The sequence below is a fragment of the Rhizophagus irregularis genome, chromosome 29, assembly GCF_026210795.1.
Source record: "Rhizophagus irregularis chromosome 29, complete sequence".
NCBI lineage: Eukaryota > Fungi > Glomeromycota > Glomeromycetes > Glomerales > Glomeraceae > Rhizophagus > Rhizophagus irregularis.
In genome coordinates, this window is record NC_089457.1 from 1,085,887 (window position 1) to 1,106,593 (window position 20,707).

At 28.8% G+C, this 20,707-nt stretch overlaps 3 protein-coding genes across 3 annotated transcripts; 1 reads left to right on the forward strand and 2 right to left on the reverse strand.

Moving 5' to 3' along the window:
* Nucleotides 1–11,407: 11,407 nt before the first annotated feature.
* On the reverse strand, nt 11,408–15,228 carry OCT59_019584 (uncharacterized protein; the record flags this gene model as incomplete). The annotated part of the gene is made up of 4 exons (XM_066143636.1): nt 12,695–15,228; nt 12,369–12,388; nt 12,049–12,298; nt 11,408–11,730 (listed from the first exon to the last, which is right to left on the reverse strand). The coding sequence occupies exons 1-4, from the start codon at nt 15,213–15,215 to the stop codon at nt 11,408–11,410; spliced, it is 3,114 nt and encodes a 1,037-aa protein (XP_066005368.1). The 5' UTR covers nt 15,216–15,228.
* Nucleotides 15,229–16,839: 1,611 nt separating this feature from the next.
* OCT59_019585 (uncharacterized protein) lies at nt 16,840–18,149 on the reverse strand. Its single transcript, XM_025331008.2, has 4 exons — nt 18,007–18,149; nt 17,812–17,925; nt 17,619–17,739; nt 16,840–17,535 (listed from the first exon to the last, which is right to left on the reverse strand). The coding sequence occupies exons 1-4, from the start codon at nt 18,134–18,136 to the stop codon at nt 17,283–17,285; spliced, it is 618 nt and encodes a 205-aa protein (XP_025164268.2). The 5' UTR covers nt 18,137–18,149; the 3' UTR covers nt 16,840–17,282.
* Nucleotides 18,150–18,252: 103 nt separating this feature from the next.
* OCT59_019586 (uncharacterized protein) lies at nt 18,253–20,384 on the forward strand. The gene is made up of 4 exons (XM_025323166.2): nt 18,253–18,390; nt 18,461–18,614; nt 18,691–19,835; nt 19,908–20,384. Exons 1-4 carry the CDS (start codon nt 18,271–18,273, stop codon nt 20,304–20,306), a joined length of 1,818 nt encoding a protein of 605 aa, XP_025164269.2. The 5' UTR covers nt 18,253–18,270; the 3' UTR covers nt 20,307–20,384.
* Nucleotides 20,385–20,707: the final 323 nt, after the last annotated feature.

Consider the following 20,707-nt stretch of genomic DNA (forward strand, 5'->3'; position numbering starts at 1 on the left):
TAAAGGTGAAACATCAATACCCGCTTCAGCTGGACGAATGATTGACGAATCTATTAGACAAGAATCGGAAAAATCAGATAACAGTAATCAAGATGATGTTGATAATGAACATCAAGATGTCGAATTTAACTTCTTACCTCGACAACGTGCAAGAAAGTATACAAATCGTCCGGAAATTTCAGAAGATCCAGAAGATTCATCATCATCCGAATATACTACAGAGGAAGATATCTACAGTGATACATTGTCTATAGGCAGTGAATCAGATAATGATCCAATTTCTGGAATTTCTGAAATTTTTGAAGACTATTCACCACCTAGTTATGAACCATTTCAAAACCCACCATATTTAGAATCGAATTATGATCGATTTTTATGGATTTTACTTTGGATAATGAACTTTCGAACAAGATTCAATATCGCAGAGACAGCTACTGAGACTCTAATAAAATTTATGAAATTGGCCCTGTGCGAGTTCAGTAGTGACGATTTTAATGATTTCCCAGATTCGCTTTACTTAACTGAAAGAAGGCTTGGATTAAATGACCAATTTCATAGTTTTGTACCTTGTCCGAAATGTCACAAATTGTATAAAAAAGAGGAAGTGGTAGATTTCAAACAAGAGGACAATCCTGCTATAATGAAATGTCAACACATAGAATTTCCCAATTCTTCAGTTCGCAGATCACGTCTTTGCAATACGGCATTGTCTGAAAAAATTAGCGCATCGACAAATCGAACAATAATACGACCTAATTTAATGTATCCGTTTGCTGGAATCAATCAACAACTTGCCACTATGTTTTGTCGGCCTGGGTTTGAAAATTCTCTCTGACATTGGGCTAATCGGTCGAATTTTGATAATATTTTGACCGATATATATGATGGGCAAGTGTGGAAGAATTTTAAAGAATCGGACAATGAAGATTCGCCAAATTTTTTCAGAAGCGAAGTGGCCGATTTTCATCTTGGCTTGATGCTGAATCTTGATTGGTTTCAGCCATATGATAGTACCATTTATAGTATCGGTGTCATATACGCCGCTATATGCAATTTGCCATGCGATATCCGATTTAGACGTGAAAATTTATTGACTCTCGGCATTTTACCTGGGCCAAAGGAGGTCAGCTTACATAAAGTGAACCACTATTTAGCACCAATAGTTAACGAATTGGAAACACTCTGGGCTGGGTTAACACTAAATCGTACTTATGAATACGAAAATGGAAAGAGAGTTCGTGGCGCTTTAATCTTAGTATCATGTGACATTCCCGCCGCAAAAAAAATTTGTGGTCATATTTCTGTTTTAGTTTCATGTCACAGGTGTGAGAAAAAAGCAAATTATGAAAATGGGTAGCATAATTTTGCTGGAATGGATAATGTAGGGTATTCTGCTCGAGATTCGAATGAGCACCGGCAAAACGCATTAGGTTGGCGAAGATGCAACTCAGACGCTGCTAGAAAGCGTTTCGTCAAAGAAACTGGCGTTAGATGGTCTGAATTGTTGCGTCTATCATATTTCGACCCTATTAGATTTATTACAGTCGATCCAATGCATTGCTTATTTCTGGGCATTGCGAAGTTGATAGTAAAACGAATTTGGATCGATGGGGTATTTTGACACCAAATTCTTTGAACAAAATTCAGAAAAAGATGGACGAGTTTCGGATACCATCCGATTTAGGTCGAATTCCAGGAAAAATTCATAGTGGAGAGGGATTCACCAATTTTACGGCCGATCAGGTGGTGAATATTCTTTACAATTTATTCAACTGTATCACTTTGGGAACACCTTTCAGACGTAGATAAAAGAATCCTGAATCATTTTGTCAGGGTTTGTTCGATTTTGGTAAATCAGATTCTAGAATCTAATTTGGTGGATGAAGCCCATAGAAGTCTTATCGAAATAGTCAAGCTCATTGAGAATCACCACGGCAGAGATAAGATCACACCGAATCTTCATCTTTCTCTGCATTTGCGCGATTGCTCATCTGATTATGGACCATTATATGCGTTCTGTGTTTCTCTTTCGAACGTATGAACGGTATTTTAGGTAAATATCCATTAACGATTTTTTAACGATTTTAACGATTTCAATATTAGCTTATAATTTATTGATTTCGCACTTTTAGGTTCGTTACCAAACAGCAACAGGAAAATTGAGTCTGAACTTATGCGTCGATTAATGTTTGATAAACAAAATCGAAAAATATCCTAAGTTCAGGTATCGAAGTAAAAGGTCTTGAATTGCTAAACAGTCAGCGTACTATCGGGTTCCTTTCAGTTACTGATGAATTTTCATCAGATGAGATGCATCGATTTTGGCTGAATTCACAAAATATTAAAGATTCACAGATTTCTGGCAAAGAAGGCTTCCCAGGTGAATTTCTTAAGCCAGTATTTCATAATATACTACTTTCAAGTGAAATGTTAAATTTAATGGTCGAATATTACAATGCGACTTACAAATCATTTGGATTTCGGAGGCCTCTTGTAGAAGGTTTAGATAACGATATAATAATTAGGGTCAAAATTAACCAATTCGAAAGGTGTCGGATTGGTTCAGAAGTCTTTGGATCGTCATTATCGTTAAGACATGTAAAAAGTTCGTACGTCTTAGCGAAATTTATTACGGATGATGAAGATGTCGACACCTACCCAGGTTAAATTCAGTATTATTTTACTCATGTAGTAGACTTTCCGGATGGTCCCGTCGAACATTTTCTAGCATACGTTCGTTGGTATAAACACGCAAATTCAACCAATATTCGATACTATTTCAGCAGTGATGAAATTTGTAATGTTGAGTTGTGGAATACCGAATTTTATCCAATAAGTCGTGATTGTATAATACCTGTGCATCATATTTTAGGTAGATTTGTACCAGTAAGTTACCAAATCTCAAACCGGCAAAATGCAAAAGAGTATTTAGCCGTAAATCCAATTAGTAGAAAATACCAATTATAAACTTATAAGTTTTAGACATAAATTTATAATAAATTGAGTAATTGACTATAAATTTGGTGTTGATTTTTCCGAATTTCTGAATTTTAATGATTAATCATGTTTTTCAAAAGTTAATTTTGATGACTTTTTTTGTATCAATCAGCCGTCAATCAAATATAATGATTTTTTGCCGAATTTCTATCGAATTTTTATTGAATTTTTATTGAATTATCAATTTTCCATAAATCGGAAGTACATATTTGAATATTGGGTAAATTTTAGGTTGATTTGTCATTTTGTCTGATTTTTTTTTGATTTCAACCAGCATCAATCAGCCGTCAATCAAATATAATGATTTTTTGCCGAATTTTTATTGAATTTTTATTGAATTTTTATTGAATTGTCAATTTTCCATAAATTAGAAGTACATATTTGAATATTGGGCAAATTTTAGGTTGATTTGCCATTTGTCTGATTTTTTTTTCGATTTCAACCAGCATCAATCAGCCGTCAATCAAATATAATGATTTTTTTCTGGATTTTTATTGAATTTTTATTGAATTTTTATTGAATTGTCAATTTTCCATAAATTGGAAGTACATATTTGAATATTAATTTAAATTTTTAGGCTTGATTTGCCATTTGTCTGATTTTTTTTTTGATTTCAACCAGCATCAATCAGCCGTCAATCAAATATAATGATTTTTTGCCGAATTTTTATCAAATTTTTATTGAATTTTTATTGAATTGTCAATTTTCCATAAATTGGAAGTACATATTTGAATATTGGGCAAATTTTAGGTTGATTTGCCATTTGTCTGATTTTTATTTTGATTTCAACCAGCATCAATCAGCCGTCAATCAAATATAATGATTTTTTTCTGGATTTTTATTGAATTTTTATTGAATTTTTATTGAACCATAAATTGGAAGTACATATTTGAATATTGGGCAAATTTTAGGTTGATTTGCCATTTGTCTGATTTTTTTTTTGATTTCAACTAGCATCAATCAGCCGTCAATCAAATATGATGATTTTTTTCTGGATTTTCATTAAATTGTCCGATTGGCATCAATCAGATGTGCCGATTTGTAATGTCAGTCAATTTTGGTCTGATTTTTAGCTGATTTTCCATATGTCCGATTTTTTTGATTTCGACCAGTGGCTATTACCTTTTCCATATCTGGTTTAGAACGAAAATAGACAACGATAATTTTAGTGTCGCCTGATCCTTGAGTGGTAGCTTTACTACCATAAGAGGAAAAAGAAGAGAATTCTCGGTCAGTCACGTCGCAAGCTTCGCGATTGGTTTTGAAGTGGATCCAAAAATCTTTGATAGTAGAGGGCGCAGCCGCAGCATAGTAGCGAAGGGGAGAAGATTGTATAGCAGCGGTAGACGCGTCAGGAGACGCGGCGCGTTTAGGTTCAGGAGGCAAAATTTCTACAGATTTTCCTTTATCAGCAGAGTTAGAAGGAGAATGTTGGGAGTCATCAAGGGAGGTACCAGAGTCAGGAGCCGAAGGGGACGCGTTGGTGTCAACGGGAGGGGGGAAGAAGTTGAAGTATTATCCTGAGGAGCAGGAGGACTGGAGGAGTTAAAATATTGTCTTGGTCCATAATGGGTTCAGAAAAAACCCGAGTGCGTTTTGCAGAGTTGTCGGTCGAAAGTTGTGAAGTAGGACTAGGAGTAGAAGCAGAAGAACCTTGACCTTGAACGTTGCCAGAAGGAGGACTCTGGGCAGGACGTTTTGGAGCAGAAGTACCAGAAGCTTTGTTATTTCGTCTGTTAGTCATAGCTAAAAGTAGAAGGGAGAACTAGAAATATGTAATAGTTAGCAGTAACGCGAAGTAAATAATAAAAATACTTCGAAATTTTTTTTTTTATTTTTTGTCGCAATATTGTCGTGAAGGCAACAGTTTTATCCTTTTCCAATCACTGGCTGACGAGTTATTCAACAAAATGTTAAACATCGGCATTATAATATTTCTTGATTTACGTTTACTGCGCCATTTAACATTTTGCTAGATTTCTCAGTACCTAGTGATTGTAAAAAGACGTTTTATAGCTCGTTGGAATCGCCTCATCGAGACGAATCGAATGGTGGTAAGCTCATCTCTCTGTGATCAATATTGACGGAGTTATTACTTAAAAACCATTTAATATTTTTTAATTTCAGAAATTGATCTAGTGATTGGATTTCGATGTATCTTATACCATTAGATTCGTCTCATCAAGACGAATCGAATGGTAGTAAGATCGTCATTCTAGGATCAATATTGGCAGAGTTATTACACAAAAACCATTAATATTTTTTTAATTTCGGAAATTAATCTAGTAATTGGATTTCGACATATTTTATACCATTAGAACCGTCTCATCAAGACGAATCGAATGGCGGTAAGATCATCTCTCTACGATTAATATTGGCGAAGTTACGATACAATAAAGTTTTAAGTATAATTCTGGCTAAAATTATGTTAATTTTTGGCCGGAATTATGACATACAAATATAAGAAATTTTTTATATAGTCACATCTCTTTATAATCACCAAATATGGACTGTCCCAAATGTGTGACTATAAAGAGAGTTGACTGTAGTAATATTTTTTTATTGAGGATTTGTGAAAATAGGTTCGTGACATTCTGTGTATAAAAGCAATTCACGAATTCTTTCAACTAAGATATCCCACACAGACATATCTACATCTGGTCACGATTCTTTAAAGCATTTAATGTAGTATATATAATATGATCCATTACTCACATTAGCATTGAATTTATTATATTTATGTTATGTTTAAGTAATAAAATCCCATTACTCAAATAAAAAATCATGTGATTGCGTGAAAAAAATTCACGCACTTTTGCCAAGAAAAAAATTTTTATTAATGCATGCAAAAAATAAATACAAATGTTCAGGACTTAGCCCATAATACATGATAGTTCTATGCTGATACACAGACAGTTGCAGAGTAACGTTATTATTATTCTTTTTTAAGGTATTCTTGAACCCTAGCCTTTTTATTCTTAGGCTCTTTTTCAACGTCCATCCATTCCCTCAATAATCCAACAATAACCTTTATCACCCATTGATTAGTTTTAAAAAAGAATTCAAAACTATTTAAAAAAAATGTTTATTAACATTTTTTTTTATTATTTTATTGTAGGGAAATGGTTCTGACTTAAATACTGAATCCCATTGGTTAGTTTCGAAAAAAAATTTGAAAACTATTAAAAAAACTTTATATTAACGTTTTTTTATTTTCTTTTGTAAAGAATCAGTTCTACTATTTCTTCAGGTAATGTTTCAATAGATTTTTAAAATTTACTTAAAAAAAAAACATTTTTAGCTAAAAAATAATTTTTTTTATATTTTTTTTTATAGGAAATCAGTTCCAGTGTGGATACTGATATTCTAGGCAAAGTTTCAAAATTTTTGAAACTTTCTTTAAAAAAAACATTTTTATACTAAAAAAATGTTTTTTCATTATACTTTAGTGAAGAAAATCAGTTCCGGTGTGAATACCAATATTTCGAGTAAAGTTTTGAAAAATTTTTGAAACTTCATTTTTTTATTAAAAGAAATGGTTGACCAACCATTTCTTTACTTTTTTTGTAGGTTTTCCTTTCAGATTTTATTAGATCGGGTAAATTTCTTTTAAGCCCAATTTTTTTATTTAAAAAATAGGTTACTGGCTATTTCCTCCTTTTTTTGGTAGATTTTCTTTGGATTTTTATCAGGTTAGATGAGGATTATAGGTGAATGATGGATGGTAAATGGTAAATGGTGTATATAAATAATAGATAGATAATAATTTAATATGCAATTTTAATAAAACGAATTAATAAAATTTAATCAATAAATTGTTATTATAAAAATTAAAATTAGCTAAATATACAAAAATTGGTAATAATTATTAGATTTATTAACAATTGTCAATTTGATTTTACCGATTTGTTGCCAATTTTACTGATCAATTTGTTGACAAGTGGCAGGCATTATGGTGCAAATCGTATATAAAATTAGTTGCCGATTTTTTTGGTACTGATCAGTTAAGATCAGACCAAATTTTGTCCAACATTCGGCAATTTAAAATTTTACTGAAATGGACTATTCCAACCAGTGATAATAATAAATATTAAAGAACCAATAAAATAAATTTTATTATATGTCTTATACAATGAGAAATATTATTGATAACCAATAAAATTAAAGATATCATATGATCAATTTGAAAGAAAAAAAAATTAATAAAAATATATAATTAAATATAAACTGTTTGATATATTCAAAAATCTATAAAATATAAGTAAAAGTACTAATTAATTAAAACTTCAAATAGCTTTATAATCATCAATAAAAGGACCCTGCTTACTTATCTCTTAAACTGTAAAGGCTAAAATTAATTTTAAAAATTTTTGAATTTTTAAAATATCTTAAGATTTAGTGATCATAGAAAGATAAAATTATATTTGTTAGATTCCTCTTATTAAAGTGCATTTATTTAATGGTAATAAAATCATAACTCTAAAATTGATAAATAAAAAGTTATATTAATTTATAAATTTTTAGTTTTTATAAATTATCCTGTTACATAATGTTTGTAGAAGAACAATTTTTATTTCTATTAGATTCTTCTCATTAAAACATATCAAATGGTGGTAATTTTATATTTCTAGGGTTAATGGATAAAAAGATATTTCAATTTAAAAAATTTAACTACTATTTGTTATAATTTGTTAATCATTTACTTTTAAAAAATCATTAATTAAATTGAATTTTTTTTCAATTTTTACTTAGAAAATACTATAGAATTTATTATAAAATATTTTTATTTTTTTTTTTATTATACTCAAAGGAATCGTGATACATCAATATAAAGAGGAGACAAGTCTCTAAACTACTCTAAACAATCAATAAAATTGCCTACCTGTCCAGTGCAATGGCAAATTATAAAATATTGGTTTATGTAATAAAATATTTTAAGGTATTTAAAAATGGTTTAATTAAAAAACAAAATTGCAGGCAAATTTGGCTGCAAAACAGTTTAAGGGTTATTAAAATAGGTTACCAAAAACCTAAGGTAAAATTCATAATTGAGAATTTTAGAAGATCTTACTATATATAGATAAATTATATCTAAAAAGGAAATATTACATTAAATTATTATAATTTTTTCCTTTTTAAATCAATTAACCAATAGGATTGCTGGTAAAATTACTAGTAAATTTGAAATTTTTTCTGGAGACTTTTATTAGAAGTAAGCAGAATCCTTCAATAAATTATAAATAAAAACTTTTGTTTTTAAATAGTTTAACTTTCAAGACAATTTTTTAAGAAAATTAAGTATAAAAAGGAAATCAAAGGAAATCTGCAAAACTTCATAGCTTGAAAACTAACTCTTATTTTAAAAATATTATATTAACAACTTTTTAAGTATATAGTTTACAGTAAATATTTTATGAAATTACAAGAAATTATAGAGGAATAAACACTGGTCAAAATAGTTCAAATCGGCCAAAATTTAGCTAGCCGATTTTGGACTGATTTATAGTCTAATGCTGGTTGAACTTTAGCCAATTTTTTGGCTGCAATTCACTGCCACTCGCCTAAAGTTCAGCTTGAAATTTCAGCTAAGATTCAGTTAACCTTCGAAATAATTTCAAATAGCAAATTTTGGTGAATAGTTTTCTGAATGTTACTTAATTTATGTTGCAAATTTGTACTAAATTTATTTACTAATATTCAGCCACAACTCATTTTATTTGATATTCGCAATAAAATTACAACTTTATTTATAAATGCATATTACAAATAAGTATTGCTAATCTACAATTCCACAATCACATAATTCATGTATTTATATATACTTACGAATCTTTGGTTTTTTCTGTTTATCAGAACCCACCTGAGACACCAAATCTATAAAAAAGAAAAAAAATAATGTATAAGATGATCCTTTTTTAAACTTTTAATATGCATAATATGTAATGTGTAACGTTTGATTAAATAATTCAATAAATTAACCATAAATCATATATGTTGAAATTTGGCCGATTTTTAATAATTTCCAAAATTTGGCCAAAATGTGTGACAGATCAGCCGATTTGTCACATATAAGGTTGCTTGTCTAAACCTCTTCAAAATCCAACGATTAGTTTCATCAAAATTTTACTATAGATTTATTATAGTTTCGGCAGAGTTTTGGCAGTTTCAGCATTTATAATAAGTTTCGGCAGTTTCGTCTTTCTCCAAAGTTTCGCCAGTTTTTTAATATAACTTTAATATAGTTTCAGCAGAATTTCGCTTTTTGGCGAAATGCCATGCTGCTAAACCACAGGTTTCGGCAAACGCGACATATCAGCATGCTGAAAGTTTTTATTTCGACCAGTGAAATATAACAAAAAAGTTTTATTAGAAGTGTTCGTAAAATTATAAAGGAAATCAGGATAATTAAAAATGATTTTCATGTAATCATATGATCAAAATGATCGCATTAATTTGAAAATAATGATAATAAAATTAATCAATATAATAAAGTAAATTTTTTTCAATAAGAATTAAAGAAGGTATTTTAGTTAAATACTATTTAAATTAATTTAATTGTCATATCATAGATTTTTTATATTGAATCTCAGTTTTTATATATATATATATATTTATAATTTTATTTTAAATAAAATTTTAAATTATTATTATTGAATTTCATTATATTCAATTAAAGTAACAATAAAATATAATAACAATCGTCATTATATGATATATATTATTAATAGATTATAATTAATTTTCACCCGGGGTGATTTAGCAATTTTTCACCTAAGGTGATTTAACCTGATAATTTTATATATTTTTATATAATTTACCTGGTGATATCACCTCATTTAAATTTTATTGGCTAATTAATATGCTGATCATTTCTTATGTTTGTTTTTTTTTTAAACGTACTCGGATAATCTTTTTTTTTCTTTAGGCCTTTCGCTTTCCTTTGCACGGCACTCAAGGTACGTTTTCTTTCTTTTTTTTTTATTTGCTTCTTGCATTTTGTTTCCTACTAACTTTATTTCATTTTTTTAGGTCCTTTAGCTCTTTTGGCTTTGCAATTAAGGTATATATGTCCAGCACTAGGCCATTTCTTATTTTTTATTTCATTCTTATATTTCGTTTCTTACATTTTGTATTTCACTCTTTTTAGATCTTTCGGTTCTTCTTTGCAACTACTAAGTTATGTTTTTTATTTTTTTGTTTTCGTTTATTTATTACATGTAATTTCCGTTCCCTACTAACTTTATTTCTTCTTTTATTTTATGGGTTTGGTTTTTACTTGGTTCCCTGTTTATCTCATTTTCGTTCCTTCTCCATTTTTTGTTCTTTTTCGTCTCTTCATTTTTTTTGCTTTTTTATTCTTCCCTTCCTTTGTTTTTTCCGTTGTTCTTTATTTTCTCGCGTTCCTTTCATTTTTTTTTGTTCCACTTCGTCTCTTTCGTTCCTTTACACTATCCTTCATCCATTCCCACTTCATCTTTTTTATTCCTTTACACTACCCTTTATTCTTTTTATTCCCCCTTTGCTCCATCTCGTCTCTCCTTCATTCTTTTTATTTTTTTTCATTCCCACTTGATCTTTTTCACCCCTTTCGTTTTTTTCACTTCCCCTTTGCTCCATTTCGTTCCTCCTTCAATCCTCCCTTTGTTTCTTTCATTCCCATTCACCCTCATTTTTTTTTTCCTTTTTTTATTCACATATTCTCTTTTCTTTATCGTTGTGACTCATTTTTTTTTGTTATTCCTATCAAAAAATTTAGTATTTTGGATAGTATGAGTTTGTTTTTTTCAATCAATGATTCATGTACTAATCTATTAAAAATTAATAAATTGCTATAAACTTTTAGTGCGAAAATATTTTAAGCATTGTTTATTATATATTTAAAAATTTGGCCAATCAAAAATTTCTTTTGCAGAGGATTTATATTCAAATTACGAAGTGAGAAATATTAAAATTTACACCAATCAAATTTAATAAATTTAATAAATTAATCGTGAGTGAAATCACCTAGGTGAAATCACCTAGATGATCTTCACCCGGAGAGAAAGTTAGCAATAGTCTTATTAATAATATATCATGAAATTAGTAATTAATATTTTATTACATTTTAAAAATAGTAACAATAAATATTAAAACTATAGTAAAATTTCAGATCATTAACTCCTATAAATATTTTTAATTTTGTTAAACCAAATTTTATTAATACAAAGAAAATATTATTTATTTCACTTAACTTTAAATTCTCTAATTATTTTTGCAAAATTGATGATAATTTTTAAAATATATAAAAATTTATGAAAAATTTTTGTATAAATTTTTTTTTATGCTACATGATCAACATATATATCACTATTTACAATAAAGTGTAAATTGATTACATGATATATGATATTTATCTAACATTAGCAAAATATTAATTTATCATAAATTCCTGCAAATTCTCAGTATTTAAAATTTTAGTAATATTGCGACTTGTATAATATGCTTGTGAATGAGATTGTACAATAGTAGAAATATTAGCTTGTTTTTGTGTTAAAGCATTGTTAGCTTCTATAAATTCAAGCATATCATTTTTTAAGTTATTATTAACATCAAGTACTTCAAACTTATAAATTCCATCCTTATTATTTTCATAATATTTACCAATACAATTAATCCATTCAGATATTTTATCTTCAAGTTCAGTTATAGTTGGTCTATTGAAAGAATTTGAATCCCAACATTGTTTCATTAAATCTACATAACATTTTGGAGTATTCTTAATAATTTCGGGACGATCTTCTTGACATATATTTAAAATAAATTGATTATCATGTTCTTTATCATTAAATGGAGGAATACCTGATGTAAATTCCCACATTATCATTGAGAAACTGTAAATATCACTTGCTGGAGTATAAGGTTTATATCTTAATATTTCAGGTGCCATATAAGGCAAAACTCCATAAATATTATCATCTTTTTTATCAGAATCTTGTAAATTATTTATAGGTTTACATAATCCTAAATCAATAATAAATAATTCATTATAATTATCTGACATTAAAATATTACCATCATGAAAATCACCATGAGTTAAATTTGATTCATGAATTACTTTAAGTCCTAATATAATTTTTTTCAATAATTGTAACTTATTTTGCCACTTAAGTTTAATTATATCAGATAAACATTTTCTCAAATTTCCTTTCTTTGCATAGCTCATTACTACTATATAATTCGAATTAACTGGATTTTGAGTAATTCCAAAAATTTGAATAAATTTTGAAAATGATTTTTTCTGGCAATTATAATGATGTTTCCACTATAAAATTAATTAAACCATTAATAATTTTACAAAAAAAAAATAATAATAAATTAGTTAGATATTATACCTCATCCAGAAATTTATTATCTAAACAAGATGAATTATTAAGTATTTTAAGAACAACCTCATAACCCATTTGAAATTTCCATCTATACCATTGTTGTTTATTAAAATTCCAACTATCAATAGGTCCATCTAACCAAAAAGCTTTATGAATTTCACTAAATCCTCCTTTATCATGATAATTAATATTTGATAATTTATTATAGGGTATCCATTCTAAAACTTCATAACTACTTTTAGCATTTATTTGTGCTTCTTGAATAAATTCATCAATAAATTTATTTTCACTAGTCCACTTTGAAAAATCTTGTTGAAATCGTTTAGAATTACATTGTTGGCACCATTTGTAATTAGTATATTGTTGATTGCATTCTTTACATAATTTAAACTTATTTATAAAACTTATTTTACTATCACTTTCTGTTACTTTTTGATACCAATAAAAAGCTTTCTCTAAATTTATTTCTATTTCCTCTCCATTTTCATAATAAAGAGCTAAATCATACATTGCCTCTACAAGACCACCTTCTGCTGCTTTTTGAAACCAGTAAAAGGCTTTTTTTAAATTCTTTTCTGTTCCCATTCCATTTTTATAACAAAGAGCCAAATCATACATTGCCTCTAAAAGACTAGCTTCTGTAGCTGCTTTTTGATACCAATAAAAAGCTTTCTCTAAATTTTTTTCAGTTCCTATTCCATCTTTATAACAAATAGCTAAATCATACATTGCATTTATAAAACCACCTTCTACTGCTTTTTGATACCAATAAAATGTTTCTACTAAATTCTTTTCTGTTCCTATTCTATTTTTATAACAAATAGCCAAATTATACATTGCCTCTATAAGACCACTTTTTGCTGCTCTTTGATACCAGTAAAAAGCTTTCTCTAAATTCTTATCTATTCCTACTCCATTTTTATAATAAAGAGCCAAATTATACATTGCTTCCACAAAACCACCTTCTGCTGCTTTTTGATTCCAATAAAAAGTTTTCTCTAAATTCTTTTCTATTCCCATTCCATTTTTATAACAAATGGCCAAATTATACATAGAATTTACAAGACCACTTTCTGCTGCTTTTTGATACCAATAAAAGGCTTTCTCTAAATTTTTTTCTGTTTCAATCCCATCTTCATAATAAAGGGCCAAATTATGCATAGCATTTTTATATCCACTTTTTGCTGCTTTTTGATACCAGTAAAAGGCTTCTTTAAAATTCTTTTCTATTTTTCGTCCATTTTCATAATAAAGTGCTAAATTATACATTGCCTCTACAATACCACTTTCTGCTGCTTTTTGATACCAGTAAAAGGCCTTCTCTAAATTTACCTCTATTCCCATTCCTTTTTCATAATAAATGGCCAAATTATTCATTGCATTTACAAAACCACTTTCTGCTGCTTTTTGATTCCAATAAAAGGCTTTTTCTAAATTCTTTTCTATTCCTATTCCATCTTGATAACAAAGAGATAAACCAATTGTTGCTTTTATATTACCATTTTCTGCTGCTTTTTGAAACCAGTTAGAGTATTTTTCTAAAATTTTTTCAGTTCCTATTCCATTTTTGTAACAAATAGCTAAATCATACATTGCTTCTACATTACCACTTTCTGCTGCTCTTTGATAACAGTTAAAGGCTTTATCTAAATTCGTTTCTGTTTCCACTCCATTTTTATAATAAGAAGCCAAATTATATATTGCTTTTATATTATTACTTTCTGCTGCTTTTTGATACCAGTAAAAGGCTTTTTCTAAATCCTTTTTTGTTCCCATTCCATCTTCATAACAAAATGCCAAATTATACATTGCATCCACAAAACCACTTTCTGCTACTTTTTGAAACCAGTAAAAGGCTTTATCTAAATTTATTTCTGTTCCCTCTCCATTTTTATACAAAAAGGCCAAAGTCATTATTACTCCTATAAGACCACTTTCTGCAGCTTTTTGATTCCAATAAAAGGCTTTTTCTAAATTCTTTTCTGTTCCTTCACCAGTATAGTAGCAAAAAGCCAAACCACACATTGCCCTTGCAATACCACTTTTTGCTGCTTTCTTAAACCAGTAAAAAGCTTTCTCTAAATTCTTTCCTATTTCCACTCCATCTTTGTAACAAATAGCCAAATAACACATTATTTCTACATTACCACTTTCTGCTACCTTTTGATACCAGTAAAAGGCTTTCTTTAAATTCTTTTCTGTTCCCTCTCCATTCTTATAACAAATGGCCAAATTATACATTGCATCCACAAAACCACCTTTTGCTGCTTCTTGATACCAGTGAACAGCTTTCCTTAAATCCTTTTCTGTTCCCTTTCCATTATCGTAACAAAGGGCTAAATAATACATGGCTTCCACAATTCCACCTTCCACTGCTTTTTGATACCAGTAAAAGGCTTTCTTTAAATCCTTTTCTGTTCCCTCTTCATCTTCATAACAAATGGCCAAATTATACATTGCACTCACAAAACCATTTTCTGCTGCTTTTTGATGCCAGTAAAAGGCTTTCTTCAAATCCTTTTCTGTTCCCTTTCCATCATTATAACATAAAGCTAAATTATTCATTGCTCTAACATCTCCACCTTCCACTGCTTTTTGATGCCAGTAAAAGGCTTTTTCTAAATCCTTTTCTGTTCCCTCTTCATCTTCATAACAAAGGGCCAAATTACTCATTGCCTTCACAAAACCACTTTCTGCTGCTTTTTGATACCAGTAAATGGTTTTCTCTAAATTCTTTTCTGTTTCCACTCCATCTTTGTAACAAAGGGCCAAATCATACATTGCTTTTATATCACCACTTTCTGCTGCTTTTTGATACCAGTGAAAATTCTCTTTCATATCCTTACTTGTCATTTTAACAATTTTTCTAAGTAGTTTTAAATAAATCTAGGAAACAGAAAAGAAATATAGCGCAAATACTGTATTTATGTTATGCATATACGCAAGATGATGTCATATGTGCGTACAAATAATAAGTTATACTATATATATATATATCAGAGAAATTAGTTCATTTTTCATGTGATGTTCAAATAATAAAATCTAGGGGTTAGATAAATAAACGGGGGCCAACTCAAATGTTATACAGGACCGCCAGAAACGCGTTACTAAATATAAAAAAAATGATGCGATGCATTTTTATAAACAATAAAATAAAATTACATATGTAACAAAAATACCTAAAAATAATAAAATTTCGAACTAAAATCTTTCTATAGTAGTAAATTTCAGTAAAATCCTAAATACCTAGTATCTTAAAATTCTTAAAACTAATTTATATAAAAATTGCTTTACAAAATCTTATAAACTCGATTTTAGATAAAGACATTATTCATAAATCTGCGTATCTAATACCTCTTACCCGGATCTAAATTCCACAATTCCTCCAAGCCCATATATACAAAAATCCGTTTTATTTGTTATTGGAAAACTTTTTTACATAAACATGTGACTTCAATACAGGTATTGGAGTGGAGCATCTTGTCGTAACCTGTTCTCAGGTTCAGTCCTCCACTTTTTCTGAATCTTTGCAATTAGCGGGCTATTTTGTAACCTTTTTATCATTTATAATTTTTGCGTCTTAATCTCTTGATAAAATCGCCATTCAGAGTGGAGATTGATTTCGTTACACTTTGTGAAATCCATCTCTGCTAATTTGGGCGAGCTCTCAACTGTCATTACCACTTGATCGGATATTTGATTTTACTCCACACTATTATTTGTCTTTCAATTTATTGATCTTTGCATCAATCACTATAGTATAGAGAAAATCATAGCGTTGGTATGAGATCTTCTCCTCATTACGATGTTTGTTGATTATCTCGACCACTTCATTATTCTTCTTTAACAGCTTGACTCACTTTCCTCTGGCGTTGATGTTCTACCTGCATATTTGATTAATCACATCATCAACCACTTTCTCCTCTGTTATAGCATCTAGATTCTAGAAATGTAAAAAAGAAAGTTAAAATATATTTAAGATGAAATAAAAATAAAATATTGAAGTTACCTGCTTTTTGTATAAATATTTGATCGTGACAAACTTGAAAATTAAAATGAACAAAATTAGTAAACTGTAAGAAAATAAAGCAAAATGAAACAGAAAAGACTAATTCTTTACCTTCCAAAAACAATTGAAGCCACACAGTATAGCTATATATTTTCCGACAAAAATATCTAAAAGACCTAAAGAAAAGAACTAAAGATAAAGTTAATGAAACGAAAATGTGAAGAAAAAATTTAAGTCGATAATAGAACAAAAAAAATACCAACCTTTTACTCCTGTCTAATAATTTGCCAGAAGAAACCTAAAGGAAAAACCAGGTTAATTCAAGAAAAAAGGAAAAAGCCATTATAACATATTATTTATTAAAGATGCTACCTCTATTTTCTGATTTCTGAAGCCAAGACTGAAGGGTGCCGTTATCTAAAAAAAGGTAAAGATTAAAGAAGAACATGGTCGTAATATTAATAAAATGAGTTTCAAATTTGTATTGTTGCTTTATATATACATATGTATAATTTTGATATTATTACAATATTATTAGTAAATTAAAATTTTTTTCTGGCCATAATTCAGCCTAAAACCGGCCTTGTTGAATTTGGCTGAACTAATATAAATTTGAATATAGAACTTTTAAAGTACACTACGCATCTACGATATTTAAAGCTGGCCGATTTTTAAAAAATTCCAGAGTCGATTGTTACAATTTGACTATTTTTTACGAGTTCTGACTGTGATTAATGCAAGTAAATACACAAAATTGATGATTAAAAAAAAATTCGATGAATAAATATGGTAATGTCTATAATAAATAATAAAACTAAGATATTTATGTTAAAAATATCATTTTCTCTTTTAATCTATCTTCTTGTGTTATTTTAATAAATTAATTTATCATAAATAATAAACCTTTCTTTTTATGATGGAATAACATTAAAAAAATGAAATACTTCATCTTCATCAATTACAGCAACCTTGGTACCGCAAGTTTCACATACAACAGAATAATAAGTTTCTTGCCCAGTAATTAGTTCATTAGATAGTTCCTCATTTTTACTTTTACGATTTTTATTTCTGAGTCTATTTTCATTATACAATAATTTTTCTGTTCTAATAATCTTACAATTTTCAACAAAAATTGCACGATACTGATTTGAATAAAGTTCGTGTCTATAATTGAAATTATAAATGAAGTTGAAAAAAAATGAACAACATATCATAAATACACGCATATATTTTTTTAGTCAATTTACCTTTGTGTATGATAACTCAATGGAGTGAAACATAGAGGACAAGATAATATGGCATCTGTTCCACTCGGTATCTCTGATGATTTTGACGTCGATACTTTTTGTTTAGCCTTTGAAGAATATCCTATATGAACACACAATAATGATTAATAAAGTTTAAAATAACAAAAACATTAATAGAGTATATTTAACATACGAGATAATTTCTTTTCCATCCAAAGTTCATCTTGATTGTCTAATTCTGGGTCATATAAAAGTTCATCATTCGTCAATTTTTTCCTTTGCTCTTGATTTAACAATTTCTTTGATTCTAAAAAAAAAGACTATTAATATTTGGCTTTGAATCAAAGATTTTCGAATTACAAAGAAATAAATGATAATATGACAATACTTTTAGAAGAAGCTTCTGGAACATCAGATTCTTCTTCGTCTGTTGTGTCCGAATCGAAGTATAACTTATCATAATATTCTTCTTCATTATCCGTATCATTATTAACGGGAAGGGTTTTTGAAAAGGACATTACAAACAAGTTTAAAATTTAGAATGGAACCGCATTGATAAATTAATAATCTCACGTGATTCGTGATACAAAATCTTGCTATATAATGATCGCCAAATTCGTGATTACGCGTTTCGATTATTTCACGTATTAAAATGCCACCAAAACGAAAAATACCTCCCTGTGGTAATCCTTTATATTTAAAATGGTTAGAAGAATGGATGCAAGAAGCTAAAGCTATCAATAATAATAAAAGTTATTATGTTTATAAAAAGGTTATATTAAAATATTTTTTGAATTTTATATACGATTTATTTTCGTTATTTATGTATGTTCATTATAAAGGCACATGATTCAGTGGAAAAATATCCAATACCTTTTCAACACCCAGCTGAAACCGTAATTTTAAATGGTATTGGTCCTACATTAATACAAAAATTAGAAAGAAAACTAAAGCAGTATTGTGAAGAAAACAGACTACCTATGCCTTTACGACCTGGTAGCTTTCAAATAATATTATCATTATTATCATTTTATCAAATTTTAATTAAAATAATTAAAATTCAATTATATAGATGAAGAAACAATACGTACATTAAGTCAAAACATTGATCAAAATCAAGAATTTAAATCTACTGAACATGAATCGAAAAAACAAAAGAAAGCTACGATACCTAAAACCTATGTCCCACAATATCGTTCAGGATCTTACGCAATTATGTTGGCACTTTACAAATCTTGTGAATTTGAATCAACTCCATCAATGACAAAAACAGAACTTATAAGAGAAGCACAACAATACTGTGATGCATCTTTTGATATGCCAAGTGCTCACCAAAAATATTATACTGCTTGGAGTTGTATGAAAACTTTATTGGATAAGGATTACGTTTACAAAAATGGTTATCCAGTAAGATTTTCATTAACTGAATCCGGGCTCAAAATTGCAAAACAAATGGTACAGACCGCGAAATCACAAGGAAAAGTGATTTTCCCAAATGTTGATATAGATCAACTTGGAGCTAGAAAGTATGCTGAACGCGAAATATCTCTTTCTGTTAATGATAATTTAAATTATTCTAACGATAAAGAATCAGGAATTATCGCCTTAAATAATTCAGAAGTATTTTTGACAAACGATTTCAACAAAATTGGAAAAGGTCAATTAATTCGATCGACAACTTCAACGATATCATCTGTTAGTAAATCAAACTCATTTTGTGACATTAAGCCTGTAGAATGGGCACCCGGTACTTTTGAAGTAATTTTAATTTTGGATAACAGAGAAGTCAAATTAAAGAAGGATCGTGATTATATTCAAGACACTTTACAACAAAAAGGTTTAAAGATATCAGTTAGAAATTTGGAACTTGGTGATGTTATTTGGGTGGCACGTAAATATAATAGTTTCACACAAGAAGAGATTGTCTTGGACTACATTATAGAAAGAAAAAGGATGGACGACTTGGTTAGTAGTATTAAAGATGGAAGATTCAGAGAGCAAAAGTTTCGTCTTTCAAGATCTGGTATAGGTCAAATTATTTATCTTATCGAAGATTATAATCTGAAAGAAGTTGCAGAATTTGGAATTGATGCTATTAAATCTGCAATGACATCCACTCAAGTATTGAATGGTTTCTTTTTGAAACGTACTGGCGCAATTGATCAAAGTATTGATTATTTGGTTAGAATGACAAATATGCTAAAAAAATTATATGAGGTTTATATTGTTAAATACAATTTATTATATCTCAAATTCTTGTGTTATTAACCTTCTTTCATTTTTTTCTAGAATAAAACTATATATTCTATTCCAGATGGAGCAATTTATCGTGCTAATTTCTTGGACTTGAAACAAAATCTCGCCACTATTTATACGAATCGTACATTTCATGTCTCATTTGCTTCATATTCCGACCTTAATAGTAAAAGTAAGTCTTTAACATTGAAAGATACTTTCATAAAGTTTTTAATGACTATTAGAGGGTTAAGTGCTGAAAAAGCTGCAGAGATTGTAAAAATTTATCCAACTCCACATCATTTATTTGATGCTTTCGATTTTTTGGACAATGAAGAAGAAAAAAAGAAAATGCTTATGAACGTTGGTGGAAATATGATTCGTAGAAAGAATATTGGTTCAGCTCTAAGTGAAAAAGTTTATCAAATTTGGAATAATGATGTTTACTTGTAAAAAGAATTTAAAAATCGAATTAATGTTAACGTGGTCCGATCAATAAAAACTATAAAATTGCGATTAAAAAACCTTTCCACCCGCGTAGTTTGCTAGCATTTAACAATTACCGTAAATGAAATGGAACGTCTAAAGATCGAAAAAATTCATCAGAAGATATAGCTACACAACAGTCCCGTGATTGGCATAGCAATCAGATGAATCACTTTGCTATAAATTTCGTCTTTTTTCTTTTTTTTTTTTGAAAAACACGGTGAAGTATCATCTTAATAAAAATTTTAGTTAGCTTAGCTTATAGAAGCTTGAAGCTTACAGAGATTTATTAGTTCATGTTTTAACAGCAGATAGTAAAAGATATAAATATATATTTTATTAGACTGTATAGAAGAAAAAATGTAAAC

Coding starts and splice junctions, on each gene's coding strand:
- OCT59_019585 (XM_025331008.2), bottom strand. CDS start 18,136: ATGTCCTTTTCAAAAACCCTTCCCGTTAATAATGATACGGATAATGAA. Junction 17,740..17,811: donor GATGGAAAAGAAATTATCTC/GTATGTTAAATA, acceptor GTGTTCATATAG/GATATTCTTCAAAGGCTAAA. Junction 17,536..17,618: donor TTGAGTTATCATACACAAAG/GTAAATTGACTA, acceptor TTTCAATTATAG/ACACGAACTTTATTCAAATC.
- OCT59_019586 (XM_025323166.2), top strand. CDS start 18,271: ATGCCACCAAAACGAAAAATACCTCCCTGTGGTAATCCTTTATATTTA. Junction 18,615..18,690: donor ACCTATGCCTTTACGACCTG/GTAGCTTTCAAA, acceptor TCAATTATATAG/ATGAAGAAACAATACGTACA. Junction 19,836..19,907: donor TGCTAAAAAAATTATATGAG/GTTTATATTGTT, acceptor ATTTTTTTCTAG/AATAAAACTATATATTCTAT.